This window comes from Schistocerca americana, chromosome 4 (assembly GCF_021461395.2).
Source record: "Schistocerca americana isolate TAMUIC-IGC-003095 chromosome 4, iqSchAmer2.1, whole genome shotgun sequence".
In the NCBI taxonomy this organism is placed as follows: Eukaryota; Metazoa; Arthropoda; class Insecta; order Orthoptera; family Acrididae; genus Schistocerca; species Schistocerca americana.
Window position 1 is genome coordinate 101,014,348 of NC_060122.1, and position 18,112 is coordinate 101,032,459.

At 43.2% G+C, this 18,112-nt stretch overlaps 1 protein-coding gene across 1 annotated transcript in view; it reads right to left on the minus strand.

Moving 5' to 3' along the window:
- The window catches only part of LOC124613253 (putative protein tag-52), a 153,885-nt gene that overhangs the window by 114,554 nt on the left and 21,219 nt on the right, over nt 1–18,112 (minus strand). The window contains exon 3 of the mRNA XM_047141943.1: nt 13,146–13,367. Coding sequence (XP_046997899.1) covers nt 13,146–13,367 — 222 coding nt within the window. The remainder of the gene's footprint in view (nt 1–13,145; nt 13,368–18,112) is intronic.

Here is an 18,112-nt window from a genome sequence, read left to right on the forward strand (position 1 = left end):
CCTCTTTCCTGATGAAGCAACCTTGGGTTGCGAAAGCTTGAAATTTGTGTGTGTGTTTTTTTTATTGTGTCTATCTACCAGCACTTTCCCATTTGGTAAGTCACAGCATCTTTGTTTTTTTTTATATATTTTTTTCCCGCGTGGAATTCCCCCCCCCCTCCCCTCCCCCCCCCCCCCCCCTCTCTCTCAAGATTCTGTAACTCACCAAATGAAAGCGTTGGAATGTTGATAGAAACCATAACAAACACAAACACACACACAAATTTCAAGCATTTGCAACCCACGGTTGCTTCATCAGGAAAGAGGGAAGGAGAGGGAAAGACGAAAGGATGTGGGTTTTAAGGGAGAGGGTAAGGAGTCATTCCAATCCCGGGAGCGTAAAGACTTACCTTGGCGGGAAAAAGGGACAGGTATACACTCCCACACACACACACACACACACACACACACACACACACACACACACACACACATATCCATCCGCCCATAACAGACCCAAGCAGACATATGTAAAGGCAAAGAGTTTGGGTAGAGATGTCAGTCAAGGCGGAAGTACAGAGGCAAAGATGTTATGGTGAGGTATGAGTGGCGGCAACTTGAAATTAGCGGAGGTTGAGGCCTGGTGGGTAACGGGAAGAGAGGATATATTGAAGGGCAAGTTCCCATCTCCGGAGTTCTGATAGTTTGGTGTCAGTGGGAAGTATAAAGATAGCCCGGATGGTGTAACACTGTGCCAAGATATGCTGGCCATGCAACAAGGCATGTTTAGCCACAGGGTGATCCTCATTACCAACAAACACTGTCTGCCTGTGTCCGTTCATGCGAATGGACAGTTTGTTGCTGGTCATTCCCACATAGAAAGCTTCACAGTGTAGGCAGGTCAGTTGATAAATCACATGTGTGCTGTCACACGTGGCTCTCCTTTGATTGTGTACACCTTCCGGGTTACAGGACTGGAGTAGGTGGTGGTGGGAGGGTGCATGGGACAGGTTTTACACCGGGGGCGGTTACAAGGGTAGGAGCCAGAGGGTAGGGAAGGTGGTTTGGGGATTTCATAGGGATGAACTAAGAGGTTACAAAGGTTAGGTGGACGGTGGAAAGACACTCTTGGTGGAGTGGGGAGGATTTCATGAAGGATGGATTTCATTTCAGGGCAGGATTTGAGGAAGTCGTATCCCTGCTCGAGAGCCACATTCAGAGTCTGATCCAGTCCCGGGAAGTATCCTGTCACAAATGGGGCATTTTTAGAATTCTTCTGTGGGAGGTTCTGGGTTTGGGGGGATGAGGAAGTGGCTCTGGCTATCTGCTTCTGTACCAGATCGGGAGGGTAGTTGGGGGATGCGAAAGCTGTTTTCAGGTTGTTAGTGTAATGGTTCAGGGATTCAGGACTGGAGCAGATTCGTTTGCCACGAAGACCTAGGCTGTAGGGAAGGGACCAGAGGGAAACATTCCACGTGGGAAAAATATATCTAAAAACAAAGATGGTGTGACATACCAAACGAAAGCGCTGGCATGTTGATAGACACACAAACATACACACAAAATTCAAGCTTTAACTTTAAAGATCTTAATGGTGTGTGTGTGTGTGTGTGAGTGTGTGTGTGTGTGTGTGTAAAAAACACACAAACACAAAGACAAATTTCAAGCTCTCACAACCCAAGGTTGCTTCATCAGGAAAGAGGGAAGGAGAGGGAAAGACGAAAGGATGTGGGTTTTAAGGCAGAGGGTAAGGAGTCATTCCAATCCTGGGAGCGGAAAGACTTACCTTAGGGGGAAAAAAGGACAGGTATACACTCGCGCGCACACACACACACATATCCATCCGCACATACACAGACACAAGCAGACATTTCAAATTTCTTCTTTCTAGTTAAACGTGGTAGAGTGATCAAGGAAAGACAACGAAACTTATTTGTACAGTCTAACGGAGAATCTTTATTTGGTACTTAGATACAATATGAATGAACTACATATTTTTTGTAGCTTTCATTTTTGAGACATTTCTACCAAACTTGTCTTTGAACATTGTTCTGCAGCTGCAATACAATTTGCATTTCACAAGATGATTCAAAATGAAAAATCTGTGTTCTCCATATTCCTCATTGTCCAGCCACTGAAAGTTTTAAGTTTTGATTTCATGTAGTTAATAATCCTAAACTTTATATTTCTCTTATAAATAAACTGTAAAAAACAGGACTCGTATGCCTGTAAAGACATTTCAATAATATTGCTGAACTCGACAGTTGGAGTGGAGTCCCACTGAAGGATGACACAAATTTCCAGTTGCATATTTTTTATGGAGAATAAATAATTCCTTCTTCTCTAGAAGCTCACTGCTACAAGTAAGTCTCTCCTTACATCTCAAACAACCATACGTTTTGATGCACGTGTGTGCTAAGTAGCCAGTAAAATATGCTACTGAACAATGGACAGAGGAAAGGTCTTGCTGTGAGAAAGAAAAATACTCATCAGCCTCGATGGTAGTCCTTTCTTCATCCATAGAGGAACCAGAAGTGTTCAGGATTCCGACGTTTCCAGAGCTCTCCAACAGCTGAGGTTCACCACCTTCCTTTTGCAACACACAGTTGATCAGTAACAGCATGTTGTCAGTGTCATTCTCACAATTTGAAGCGTCAGAAGGCATCATTAGAGAGTTAATAGTGCTTGTTTGGAACAAGAACCTTATTGTTAGAACTGTTGGATTACAGTTGTAGTCTCCTTTCTGATGGTATACAGAAAATAAATTCTCAAGAACTTCTTGATTCAATCTGCTGCTCAATAAAAATTTAGTGCCGACAGTTTGTTCCTCAAGAAAAAACTGAGTAATAGCATTAACAGCCTGGATTAAACACGTAATGCATGGTGGTACCGTTATTTTACCTGTCTTTTTGTCAATTTTATTTATGGTACTTAAGTCATCCTTTGCATTCTGCAGTGTTTCCATTACCATTGGGCATTGTTTTGATAATGCACACCTACATGGATTAGAGGAAAATACTGACCTGCTATTCAAAACATCAAACAATTTTTTCATAAATTCTATAAAAGTAGCTGTGTTCTCTGCTGTATAGCTCTGAGTTTTAACAACATTCTGCTTTTTTGTTCTTCTTATCACTCTCATATGTTTTCCTGACATCTTCGAATGAAACAACAGCAATGTTTAAAATAAAGTTGCCACTAAGCAGATTGTTTCATATGCTTTTGAATAAATGTGGGACATCATAAATATAAAACAGTCTCTGTCCATGTGCAATGAAGTAAGGTCTTTCAGATGTAACCTGTAAATGTTTCGCAACACTTCTATTACTAGCTCCCTGATCACAAACGACTAATTTTGGTTCTAGGTTTGCATTTTGAAATAAAATAAATAGTTCCTGTAAGAGTCCCAATAAATCCCCATGATTTACTCCTGAATTAGACAAAAAACATGAAACACGCAGTTTACAGTTACAGTAGATGTCTCTAATCATAAATACAAGTGCAGAAGTTGTAGGAAGTGGTATCCCTCCCGTCACCCAAATCTTCTAGAACTTCAACTAAATCGAGATCTTTTGCATATTCCAGATGGCACATTATCGACATCTCTTTTCTAAATAGGTTCGTGCCTCAAATTTCTTGGTAAGTTGACTTAAAAGGTTTTTGTTAAGCCTTGGTAGAAATTTTGTGACGCCAATCCATCGTCTGATTGTGGACAGTCCGGTAATACGATACCCAATTTTCACAAAAATTTGTATGCTGCAAGAGATTTGTAAAACAACATTAGAGAGAGATTTTTCTCAATAGAAGACCACAGACATTTTTTGCTCTTGCACTGCATTTCAGCCAGTGCCTGGAGTAATCAGATGGGAAACAGAAATTGCTGAACACATGGGCAATATTATTTGAGCTCCTACAACGCAACAATCTACCCTTAACTTTTGACAAGTAGGAAATTTTGTTTTCCAATGATCTGTTCATATTATGGATTCTCTGTTTCAGTTTTTGCTTTCTAGGAGTATCATCATCATCATCATCATCATCATCATCATCACGTAGCATACAGAGTTTTCTTTTAACTTGTCTCACAGGCATTTCTATGATTTCTTTCAGGTTCACACTTTTGTGATGTTGCATTTGTTTCTGCCAGAAGGTGACTATCTGCACCGTATGTTCTCCTTGGAATATTCACTTTCAGTTCAGGTGATGACAGGTTAGTCTTATCACTCCTCACATACTGCTGAACAACCAGTATCAGATGTAAATTTTACAGGAACTGCTGTGTGTATAAGCCGTTGTTTTGTGCTGTTCACGAATGACTTTTCATCAAAATGAGCATCACACACCCATCTAATGTGTAGTTTTTCTGGGTCCATATCCAGCAGTTTGACATTGCCAGTAACAATAACTATCTATCAGAAAAATACGATACATGTATATACCATTAACACATTTAGTAGCTCAGTCTACATTAACTTGATAGAAAGGAATCTTTCACTAAATATTTGCTAAGAGAGCTCTTTGTTTGCAACCTTTTTTGGATTTTAAATATTATGATTAATTCTGGTAATGTGGTCCTATGGCAAGGACGTTTTAAGCCTGGTCAACACTGAGCGAACTGAATCAGGGAAAACTGAAGTCTCATATGTATATAAGAATTTGAGCAAATGACATTCAGTCATGTTTGGTTCATAAACTTTGCTTACTGTCCACCATGCCTCTGAAGTTCCTGCAAAAGTTAAGAAATACACGATTTCTAATCTCTTCTGCATGACATTACTTGCTTCGTAGTTCATGCAAACCTTGTCTATAATGTTGTTTCCCCTTTAGTGCTTAGATTTTTCACAGTGAGAAACAATTTAGTAGCGAAAGCATAACCTCAATGTTTGCAAGTGTTTGAGTGATGAAATGCTCATTCTGTAGTGTTAAATTCCATTCAGCACCGCGAGAAAATAACATTCAGTCTTATTAGGTACGCATTCGGAGGTGCTCATTAGCGTTCAGCTGGTAGTCGGTTCTTGAGCAAAGCATCAAAAGAAGTTTGCCTTGTCTCCCCTGTGGTGCTACCAGCACAGAAAGTATTTGTCTGTGTGCGAACTGCTTTATGTTGTTGCTAGTAAATTTCCTCAGCTAGCGAAAAGTATCAACTGACATATGTGCAAAATTTTGGAATAAATCTGAAGAAGGCTGGAGCTGCAATTCAGTGTCAAGTGCACTGGCACTACTTCCGTGCGTTTCACATCTATCTACAAATTAAGATACCAACATGCTTATTTTCCTACACCACTTTGCTTGCTTTGTCAAAACCAGTGGGCAAAATAATCATATCTCCCTATCAAAGATTTAGGTCGTTTGAGGTTAAAGGGACCAAACAGCAAGGTCATCAGTCCCTTGTTTCAAATAGACTCCATTCTGCTAACGGGACATCTCAGTATAGTCAGAAAAATAAAACGGATAAAGGGGAAACGTAAAAGGGCAGTCACGTTGTCATTAGTAAAAACAAATGAGGGAAGTTGGCAAGAGAACGAACCCAACACTATGCTGAAACAGCATAGGCAAGACCACCTGTGACTTAAAAGGTACAACTGCTATAATGCAGAAAGTACGTATGGGAATAGAAAAACTAACCAAGCCTTAAAAAGAAGGGGTAAAAACAGAGTAAAAGGGAAAGAAAAGAGGATTCCGGTCAGGGAGGTGAATCGGGAATCTCTGAACACTGCCTACAGTGGGAGACACCCAAACACTCACCGCCCTGCCCCAACACCAGAGGGAGATTAAAAACTTTAAAACTGAGAATAAAAACCACTCTCCCGGAGGAAACCTAGAACCAGAGAGACCATCCGGGAATTGTCAGCCAACATCAAAGGTAAAGTGTGGGGGAGTCTGTACTTAGCACGCAGAGCCAAAAGAAGGGGGCATTCAACCAAAATGTGGGCCACTGACTGGAAGGCTCCACAACCACATAGCGGGGGTGGCTCATCACGCAAAAGGAAACCATGGGTCAGCCTGGTATGGCCAATGCGGAGACGACACAGTGTGGTCGAGTCCTTGCGGGAGAGGCTAAAGGAAGAACGCCATGGGCCTGTATTCACCTTAATGGCACGAAGTTCATTAGACAGTGGAGTAGCCTCCCAAGAATTGGCCCATGACTGTGCAAAGTGGGATTTGATGTGAAGCCGTAAATCCGCTGCAGGAGGGGTTACAGAAAACGGGGGGTAAGTAACTGCTCCCCCAGCCAAACGATCAGCGAGCTCATTACCCGGGATACCCACATGGCCCGGGACCCATAGGAAGTCAATGGAACAAGCAGCACGGTGAAGATCAGCGAGATGGTCATGGATGGCAGAGACCAAGGGATGGCGCGAAAAACACCGGTCAATAGCAAGAAGGCCACTCATCGAGTCCGTACATAACAAAACGCGGTTGTGTTGGGATTGTTTAATAAAGGTAAGGGCCCGGGAAATTGCCATCAATTCCGCAGTAAACACCCCACATGAGGGTGGCAGTAGATGATTTTCCGTTCCAACAAAGGACGTGAAGGCATACCCAACATGATCAGCAGATTTAGAGCCATCAGTGTAAAAAACAACAGCATCCCGAAACTCCCATAAAATTTGGCGGAAAAAGGAACGGAACACCACCGGGGGGATGGAATCTTTCGGACCGCGGCGGAGATCCATCCGAATTCGAGGCCGAGGAACTAACCAAGGAGGGGTGGAGGGGAGGGAGCGAGGAAGACAGGACAAAGAAGGAAGCCGAAAATCACGGGTAAGAGACGCAAGGCGCAGCCCAACCGGTAAACCCGCCCGAGGGCGGGAGTCAGGCGGGCGACGTCCATGGTCTGGGAATAGGATAGAATAGGAAGGATGAGCGGGAGAAGAACGGATAGTAAGGGCATAAGACACCAGAAGCTGGGACCGCCGAACAGAAAGGGGGGGGATCCCAGCTTCAACCAGGAGACTATCAACAGGGCTAGTAGGGAAGGCACCGGTGGCCAAACGGATACCACGATGGTGGACTGGATCCAGCACGTGCAGCGTGGAAGGAGCAGCTGAACCATAAACTTGACAACCATAGTCCAAACGTGACAGAACTAGAGCACGATAAAGACGGAGGAGGAGGGAACGGTCCGCACCCCAGGAGGAGTGGGCAAGGAAGCGAAGGACATTGAGTTTACGGAAACATCCTACCTTCAGGAGTCTGATATGGGGCAGCCAAGTGAGCTTGTTGTCGAAAAGAAGACCTAGGAAACGAAACTGTGGAACCACAGGCAATCTTTGTGCAGCGAGATAGAGCTCTGGATCAGGGTGGACCGTAGTACGGCGACAGAAGTGGACCACCCGCGATTTTAAAGGAGAGAATTGAAACCCGTAGGAGAGGGTCCATGCAGAGGCACGCCGTATAGCCACCTGGAGCTGCCGTTCTGCAGATGGCATCGAGGAGGAACTAACCCAAATGCAGAAATCATCCACATACAGGGCAGGGGCGACCAAGGGACCGACAGAGGCCACAAGTCCATCGATAGCAATGAGGAAAAGAAGGACACTCAAGACAGAACCCTGTGGGATGCCCGTCTCCTGGGTCCGTGGAGAACTAAAAGCAGTACCAACTCGAACTCCGAATGACCGATGGATCAGGAACTGGCTGATAAAAATCGGGAGTGGGCCCCGAAGACCCCACTGATGAAGGGTTAGTAAGATGTGATGGCGCCAGGCCGTGTCATAGGCCTTGCGAAGGTCAAAAAACACTGCAACCAAATGGCGGCGCTGGGAAAAAGCCTGCCGAACTGCGGATTCCAAGCGAAGCAAATGATCGATTGGAGATCGTCCCTCTCGAAAGCCACACTGGTAAGGGGACAATAGATCCCGAGATTCGAGGACCCAAGTGAGCCGACGGGCTACCAGCCGTTCAAGTAACTTACAACCAACATTGGTCAAACTAATTGGCCGATAGCTGTCAACAGATAGGGGGTTCTGACCAGGCTTAAGGACAGGAACCACAATGCTATCCCTCCACTGAGAAGGGAAGTCACCCTGGAGCCAGATACGGTTAAACACCCGAAGAAGATGGTGCCGTTGTGGAGCACTGAGATGTTGAAGCAGCTGGTTATGAATGGAATCTGGGCCAGGAGCTGTATCATGAGAAGCAGATAGAGCAGAAAGAAATTCCCATTCAGTGAAAGGTTCGTTGTAAGATTCTGACTCACAAGTGGTGAAACATAAGGTGACAGCTTCAGCCTGCTGTTTTTGATGAAGGAAAGCAGCTGGATAGGAGGCCGACGCTGATGCCACTGCAAAATGGGTCGCAAGATGTTCTGCGAGAACTAATGGGTCCGTACAAATGCCATCTGGGAGGTGAAGGCCTGGGAGGGTGGACTGCCGATGGCAACCTTGGAGAGAGCGAAGTGTAGCCCATACCCGTGACAGAGGGACAGTGGAACCAAGGGAAGAAACGAATCGTTCCCAACATATCCGCTTGCTCTGTTTGATTAAATAACGGGCTTTAGCTCGAAGGCGCTTAAAGGTAGAAAGGCTGGCTACAGATGGGTGCCTCTTAAACTGTTGCAAAGCTCGACGGCGATCACGGATGGCAATGGCAATGGCCGTACTCCACCACGGGACTTGCCGACGACGAAATTGTCCAGATGAGCGCGGGACAGCAAGGTTAGCAGCGCGAACAATCGCGTCAGACACGTCACGTAGGACGTCATCAATACAACCCGACAAAGAGGGAGAAAACTCGACCTGTGCAGTATATAGAGGCCAATCGGCGCGGTGGAAAGACCAACGAGGTAACCTCTCCATCGGGGAGCGGGAAGGGAGCGTGATAATCAACGGGAAATGGTCACTATCACAAAGGTCGTCGTGTGGCGACCAGTGTAATGAAGGGAGGAGAGAGGGAGAAGAAAGAGAAAGATCAATGGCAGAAAAGGTACCATGCCCAGCACTGAAATGAGTAGGGGAGCCATCATTAAGAAGGCACAAGTCGTGGTCTGCAGTAAATTGGTCGATAAGAAGACCTCGTCTAGATGGAAAGGCACTGCCCCACAAAGGATGATGAGCATTAAAATCCCCAAGGAGGAGGAAGGGAGGAGGAAGTTGCTGAAGAAGGGTGGTTAAGGCAGCAGGTGTAAGAGTCCTGTCAGGAGGGAGATAAAGATTGCATACTGTGACTGCAGAGTCTAAGTGGACCCTAACAGCAACTGCTTCCAATGTAGTTTGGAGAGGAATCCACGTGCTAGCAATGTCTGTACGGACCAACGTACAAACGCCACCAGAAGCCCGCAAGGGTCCGACCCGATTTCGACAGAAAACACGGAACCCACGGAGGGTCGGTGAGTGAGCATCAGTAAAATGAGATTCCTGGAGAACCACACAAGCTGCTGAGTAGGACGAAAGAAGGGATTTCAATTCCGGAAGGTGACGATAGTAGCCATTACAATTCCATTGGAGAACCACAGAACGATGGTTTAAATGAGGGCTGAACACGCTAAATCCAGTCATACCGCCGGGTCCCCACCCGTCACCGACAAGGAGGGGGCGACATCCATAAACGACAGGTCAGAATCCGGTTGTGAAGCCGGGGAAGGGACCTCCGGTGACACCAGAGGCTCTTTGTCCCGGGACTTATGTTTCTTCTTCTTTTCAGGCTGAGATCGAGGAGGGCTGTGTGGCATAATGGAGCCAGCTGCAGCAAGATCAGGAACAGAAAGAGACCGGGCGACCTGGGGGCCGATAGACCGCGGCTCTCGCGGTCGCCGCGCTGCAGCAGACCTTTGACCTGGAAGGTGCCGGGAAGGGGCATCCCGGGAGAGGCGCCCTTGACCGGCAGACGCCGAAGGAGTGGGACACTTCTCCGGCTGGGGAGGGGGAGCGGCGCCCAGAGGAGAAGGTGTGGGAGCCGCAGGGGAGGGGGGAAGGAGAGGGGTCCGGGACGGGGGTAAGGAAGGGGGAGGAAGGGATGAAGATGTAACCAAGGCGTAACTAGATGTCATGGACACAGGCTGCAATCGTGCATATTTCTTACGGGCCTCTGTGTAGCTTAAACGATCAAGAGACTTATACTCCTGTATCTTTTTTTCTTTCTTATAGACTGGGCAATCTGCTGAACGTGGAGAATGACTACCATGACAATTTACACATACAGGAGGGGGAACACAGGGACTCCCCTCATGGAGTGGACGTCCACAGTCACCACAGAGAGGGTCCTGGGTACAGCGAGAAGACATGTGGCCAAAACGCAAGCACTTAAAACACCTCATAGGAGGTGGGATGTACGGCTTCACATCACAGCGATAGACCATAATCTTAACTTTCTCAGGAAGGGTATCCCCTTCAAAGGCCAGGATAAAGGCACCAGTATCAATACGATTATCTTTAGGACCCTTCTGAACACGCCGAACAAAGTGAACACCCCGCCGTCCGAGATTGTCCCGAAGTTCCTCATCAGTTTGAAGGATGAGGTCTCTGTGAAAAATCACACCTTGTACCATATTTAGAGTCTGGTGAGGGGTAATGGACACGGGAATTGTGCCAAGATGGGTACAGGCACGAAGGGCCGCAGATTGGGCAGCCGAAGCAGTTTTTATCAGTAATGAACCCGACCGCATCTTGCTCAGGGAGTCCACTTCGCCGAACTTGTCTTCAATGTGTTCCACAAAGAATAAAGGTTTGACACTGGTGAAAGTATCTCCATCAGTCCTGGTGCAAACTAGATAACGGGGGAAAGGTTTTGCCCCTAGACGACGGGCCTGACCCTCCTCCCAGGGGGTAGCCACGGAAGGGAAGGCCGAAGGGGCAAGAGAAGCAGCACTTGAGGAATCAGTACCACGCAGAGAGACGGCCGCAGAAGAGCGGCCAGAGGTTTGGACCCTTATGCGTTTCATCTGCATAGCGTCCGCCCTGATACCACCCACTCCGATCAGGGGCTCTCCTCACGGGCGCCACCCAGCCACAGCAAGGGCCGTCTGGCACGGCGGCCATTGCCGGGAGTTCCGATGCTCCAGGATGACGAGCAACCACTCCAAGGCATGCATGAGGAGGTCACAGCTCAGGTATCAGAAGTGTGATCCCTGTGTGTTCAGGGGGCTCAACCAAAAGGGTACATAGCGACCCCACCACACGGGCTGGCTACCGTGCTGGCTATGCACCCTAGCATCAGACAACGACGTAGAAGAAAAGGTGGAATATACTAGGAGGGCACACGTCGGAGACACTAGGTAAGGTGCTCTTCCCCAAATGGCTCACACTACGGAAGAGAAATTTTGGAATGGAGGTCAAACCCCAGAGGGGGACCAAGGAATGCCAAAAGGAGGAGATGATTACGCAACAAAGCCAGAGTGTAAAACCAACAGAACCAGGAGGATAGCGGGGGCCAACATAAGCAAGGACACCAATAGAGGGAGAGGAGAGGGCGAGGGGAAAGGGGTATGGAGGGGAAAGGAGGGGAAGGGAAAGGAAATGCAGCCCGGGAGAGAAAGAAGGCTGCAATGGCTCGGGGCCCCGTGCTCGCCACGCACGTATCCACGAAAGAGTTGTGGACCCCCTGGGGGGTATCAAAGATTTACATCATAGCTGTAACTAGGAGGTCTGCGCAGACAAGAAAAATGCCATCCATATGCGCACTGAATCCGCAAGATCATTATCCAGATCTACCAAGTTGTGTATCCACATTCTCAGATATGAACGTTTTGTAAAGCAGTTTAACCCACCACTGCTCCGACAAAAGACTTTTGCCTGAACTTTTGTCTGCTGATGTCTGCACTCAGTTATGATGTGAATTAAGGCTGGACATATTTCAGTGACAGTCATTTCAAATTTAAATTCTTTTACTTTGCATGTAACTTATCGTAAATGATATGAGTGGCACAAAATGTATTTGTTCCTTATTTTTAAGTAGAAAGGCAGTTAATTAGAAGACATTTTGTACCTGACGAATTTTTAATTGTGGTTGAAAGGGTGCTACAAACGCGGTAACATACAAGCGAGCATATTTTGGCGATGTCAACTCTGAAGTCACAGATGGCAAACCATAATTATGTTAAAAATTTATTTTGTCCAGTTTAAAGATAACCCACAGATATCCGCAACAGATGTATTTTTTTTATCTGCAGCACAGTTATTACCGGGGATATCCGCACATGCGCAGACCTGAATACTCGTTTGCAGCAGTGTAAACGAGGTTTTACACTCGTTCACTCTAGTATATACCAGGATTTTGATGAGGGCTGTTAATTATTTATTACACTGTGGGAGTTTCAGCTCTAGAGCCATTTTCAAGTACCAAGAGAAAGGTCTTGTTAAGTAATGCTTCTTAAATTGTGTTTACCAAATGTTATCACACTATGCTTTGCATTTTGCTACCCATATCTTATACTGATTTCGGTTTTCACATTGCACACAAAAATGCCTCTACAGCTAAAATCACGATAGTGAAGTGAATAAACAGTTTAAAAAATGGTCAAATTGCAGCAAAGATTTCATTTAAGAATTATATCATATGATTCTTGTACAGGAAGGGCTGCCACATTATATCAGAATATAAGATCTACAAAATTTAGATAGGGTTGAATGCTTAGGGCTCTTTATTAATTCTTACTCATAACTAATTTTTTAATTTACCTGAATTTAAAATCCACTTCTGTAACCTTTCTTTATCTTTGACGGGAAATCTGAACATTTTTTTGTCTGTCTACTCCTTCCACAGTTGATGTACTCGCAGGCACTCGGCACAATGAGTTGATCCACTAGCAATGGTATGTCAGAAACAGCTGTACTTCACAGTCGCCAACAGTGGAAAGAGACTAGTCGCTGCATGTGTTTGGATGAGGTTGCCACATATTTTACAGAATGGAGTGCCATCTAGGGGTTGGAACCACAAGTACGGATATGACACTGTCGCTGCCTGGTGGTCGTTCCCTGACAAGGGTTGCCTGCTAGACCAAGAGATTGGGCAATCTGTTTCTTACATGATCTCGGTTGTTACACCTGTACCCTGCTTGGACTAGCTGATTTGCAGAACTTGCTTTCCATTTGGCCCAACTCATTATGTGCACGTATAACTTGTTAACATTTATAATGTAGACAGAATGAGATGTGTGTCTTCCAACCTTCATGCATATTGTATTGAAAACAGTAATTAATACCACAAATATCTATGAGAAATCTTACCTGCATGATTGATAACACCTGCTTGTAATCATAAGCATAGACAGAATATAGCTTGAAAAATGGTGCAAGTCTGAGAAATGCTTCAGCGATGCAATCTGGATTCATTTTCAACTCATTCAGGAGTTCACCATTTACTTTATATAGCATCTGAATATGTCCAAATAAAGCGTTGTACAATGTTGGGGATATAAAATCAGCTTCTTGTAATGGTTCCATGAAATACTGAAATAAGAAGTAATAAAATGTCACACTGAGTAATAAAGTTTGTCGTAACTCTTTCTGGAAACAATTCTCAGTGATTATAACTCTCACTTGCTTAAAAACTTTACTTATACTAATTTAATTAATTATTTCCATAAACAGGTAACAATTCATCAAACAGTAGAAGCACTGAGTTGTCAATTGGGATATAAACTAGACTGTTGACAATTCAAAATATCTAATATTTGGTGGGTTGGGAAATTTACTTAAAAAAAAATCTATTCTACAAGTACTTTCCATTATCATACTTCCCTCTCAAGATATTTTTGAAAAAAAAAAAAAGACACCAACCTAGGAATCTCATGAACGCACATTTTAAAAGCATGAAATGTGGTACCCACATGTTATGCTAATAAATCAATAAAACATTCACTTTTAATTTCAGTACAAAAAGTAGGATACGTAATTAGTTACCAAATACTATACATTCAGAGAAATGACTTACAGGCATACTCCTTTTCTTTATAACATTCTACAAAACTAACTCTATGCTAAAAAGTTACATAATTATGATGATCCAGATGTGCTAAAAAGATCAAATGAATTGACAACCAATTAATCATAAAAGATTTCTTTTGGAGCAGAGCAGAGCAACCAAGAGCAATAACTTCCTATTTTGCTTTGAAATGAGATGGATCTCTATCAAAATGCTCCCAGTAGCGCTAGATTGATTATATTTCCTGGATTCAAATATCCATCATTCATAAGAGATCATCTTATTTTCTTCACATTATTCTTGATAACAGAAACACTACTGACAAGCGTCAGTACGAAAAACTACTGACTAAACAGTATATGTTAAAGCTTACTGTGAAAACTGCATCAATATAAGCAGAGATTTGAGCACAGTTGTCCAGACCAGCAATTAACCATATATATGTGGCCCCAAAAGCTACAACAATGATCCCAGGTTCGGTAATGCAGACATACATAGGTTTTCTGTAAAGGGCAAGGGGGAAGGGGGGGGGGGGGGAGGGGAGGTTGCAAGAATACGTAAACAGGGTTGAACATCAAGCATATGAACTGTAAGATAAACAGAGCATGTCAAGTCTTACAGGTCTGAAACCCTCCCACAGTAATTCAATAATTCAAACAGTTTTGAGTGCTTTCAATGCTTACATTCTTTCAGCCTCATCTAATTTATGCAATAATTTTAAGGGGAAATCCTCTGGAGTAACTCAGTAAACTAGAAATTGTAAGGAAAAAGATTAGGACCAGTGTCTGGTTCAGGACGAGGTCACAGTTTGTTCATGATTTACCATTATTTTAAAGTATTTTTTTATCATTGGCATCTTTGTTGAAGGAAAGGGAGGGAGGGGGACTGGTGAGTGAGGTGGTAGGATGAGAATGATATCCACATCACCTCCAGATTTTATTGTGGTGTGGTTTGATGGTTCTACATGTGCACTCATAGACCATGTAGGATTTGGTTTTTGCAGCACTCCATGAATGGACACCTTGTCTTGGATGAAATATTTTCTGCTGCTCATCGGGTCCTTGAGCAAGTAGCTGAAAAGTGTCCTGTGTTAAACATAGTGCTTTACTTCAGTTTCTATAATAATGCACGACATCACCTACAACTTAAATCTTTGCACAATTCAGTGCACCTTTAACTCATACAGGCACAGACACTGATTCATTTACTTTACAATGATTCCTCGTCCTAAGAACCAACGGCATTGTAGACATATAGTAAGATGTACCATGATCTCTGTTATACACCTCACACATCTGAAATGCATGATAAGCAATAACTTCTCGGCTGTTAAAAGTCTCCAGCCCTCATAAAAGTCTCCACTTTACCACAATGTATTAGAGCCACAGTAACACAACCATTACCATGTGCACTAGCATCAGCATTAGTAAGTGTAAAATTCAATATGCATCCACAAAACATTGAAGGACCATGCAGAATAACTTGTGAACCTACTCCGCTCTTCGTAATAGTTATATTATCAATAGCTTTATACACTGTAAGACGTGAACGCCCTCTCGTCCAAAAAAAAAACCCGGAACTTGTCTTAACTATCACCAACGTGACTGTAACATCCAGACTACTAGTTGGATCAAGAGGCAGCACGCAGAACTGGACTAAAACCTGAAAACAAAAACAAGGCACACTGATGGTGTCGAAATTGTTTAAAGAGAAGTTTTGTAATTCTAAGCATGGACTGGAGAGATATTAAACTCTTAAGTTTTAATGACTGGCTCTGGGAACTTCAAGAAACACCTGTACATCATAGGAATAGAGAAAGAAACCCCTAAGTGCAGACTATGTGGTGTAGAAAATGAAACGGTACTACATTTAATCTTCCAATGCGAAGCACTGGAGGCCAAAAGAGACAAAATATTTGAGTCATTAGTTCCTGAAGTGACTGTGTCTGACAAAGACCTAGTAACAGGACTTTAAGGGTACTGGTTGGCTTTACTAAAATGACAAGGAGACATACGACAAAATAAACTTAGTTTTGTTGCTGGCAACAGAGGCTAAGACCACAGCTGTTTAATCCCTAAGTTAAATCAGATCACATCTATACAGTTTAAAAAAGCTCATGTTTTAGCTAGGCAACCATTTACCACCAAGTGAGTGGAGGTTGTCGAGATAACTAAACAGTCATTCACCATGAAGGTGAGGAGGGCTACAGACTTTCGACATTTTGGTTGTTAGTTATTGTAGGCTGGTGGGCTAACCATGCTAATAGAGCTGCCCCTCCATACAACCTTAAAACCAACTGCAGGCAATACAAAGCATCAGCAGCCACCACACAGTCAGCACTCCACTACAGCAACACCTTCCACTGGAGTGATTAAATGACAACCAATAAAAATTCACATCTGATTTCTTAACAACAGCTTCTGATATCCCTTCCACTTTGATTATGTGACCCAATCAAAACATGGAATGTCAAAACACTGTCATTTTCAAAGATTAAATACAAAGCAGCAACCACAAGCTGCAAGTAGCCACCTTGTTGAAAGCTGCTTGCAGCTGCAGCCGAAAGTCTTTTACTTCATAACATTGTCCATAAGTTTTAACATCTTGAGTGTAGCTGTTTTTCAATGTTGAGTGTCTAATTTGTCTGGTATTTAATACTTTATACTGTGTGTGTGTGGTTTTTTCCCCCACAGTAAAATTTATGTTGCAAGTCAACAGTTTTTAATCCAGAAGGTGGGTACAGATCTAGATTTCTCTTTTAAATGCTGGGATTGTCTTAAAAGAAGGTACTTTGCGTGGGTAGCTTTTGGAACGAAATAGTTTTTATTCTTGAAAGATTGTGGTTTTTAAGCTCATTGACTGAATCATTCCATCCTCATAATCCCACTACCTGTGTTTACATATGTTTTGACAACTCCCTGGGATCCTTGACCTATGTAGAAATTTTCTTCAATAAACAAAACAAAAAGAATTTCTGTCACAAAAAGAGGTGAAATGCAGGATGCCAAGCAACCAAAGGTAACAGAATTGATAAGAAACAGACTGCAGTAATCATAACAAAAAGCCTCCTAATGGCAATAGTTCATTGATTAGACCAATTAAAAGAGACTAACAGCAAGGTCAATTATTTTTACAGTCACTACTTTATATATGAAAGCATCTCTTTAGGTGTTTCAAATCTGACGTTTCTTCTGCACGTGTGCAGAGTTTTGAATAATTCCAGACATGGCAGAGTAGTAGTAAACTACCAAAATGACTTATAAGTAAGACATTTATTACAAGGAATGTTCTGTCATTGAATTCTTGTTTGTGGAAAAAGAAAACATGGTGAACACTTATAAGTTTTGTGTGCGCTGTATGGTAATGATGCATATGATAAAGAGTACTGTTGGTGATTGGTAAAGAGGGTTAATGCAACAGGAAGTGATGAAACCAAGTTTCACAACTGGCCACATTGGGACATCCTGTCAAGCCATTCCACCTGGTGAATCATGCAGGTACAATTACTTACGCAGACCAGATGCATTAAATCTTGATAATTAGCTCTACAGCTATCAATGATAATAAATTCAGTTGGGAAGAGCACACCACAGAACTGCAGAAATGCCTTAATAAATCTGTATTTGCAATTCGAGTGTTAGCAGACATAGGCGACATAAAAATGAAAAAGATTGCATACTTTGCCTACTTTCATTCCATAATGTCATATGGTATAATATTTTGTGGTAACTCTTCAAGTCAAACAAAAGTTTTCAGAGTCCAAAAGTGTGTAATACGTATTATTTGTGGAGTAAATTCATGGACGTCCTGTAGAAACCTCTTCAAAGAACTGGGTATACTAACTACTGCCTCTTAGTATATTTACTCATTAATGAAATTTGTCCTAAATAATATATCTCTTTTTCCAACAAACAGCTCAGTTCATACATACAATACCAGGAACAAAAATGATCTGCACAAGGACTTAAAAGCACTTACTTTAGTTCAAAAAGGGGTCCACTACTCAGGAACACTCATCTTCAATAATTTGCCAGTAAACATAAAAAATTTAGTTACAAATAAAGATCAGTTTAAAAGGAGCCTGAAAGACTTACTAGTGGCCAACTCCTTCTACTCCATTGACAAATTTTTTAAGAGAAACAAATGATGTATTGTATATATTCATACTATTGGTATTGTTATTTCAGCTTTTAAAAAAACACACACACGTTCCACATCCACGCCTCAGCACGGATCTATGGAACGAAAAACTAATCTAATCTAATCTAAT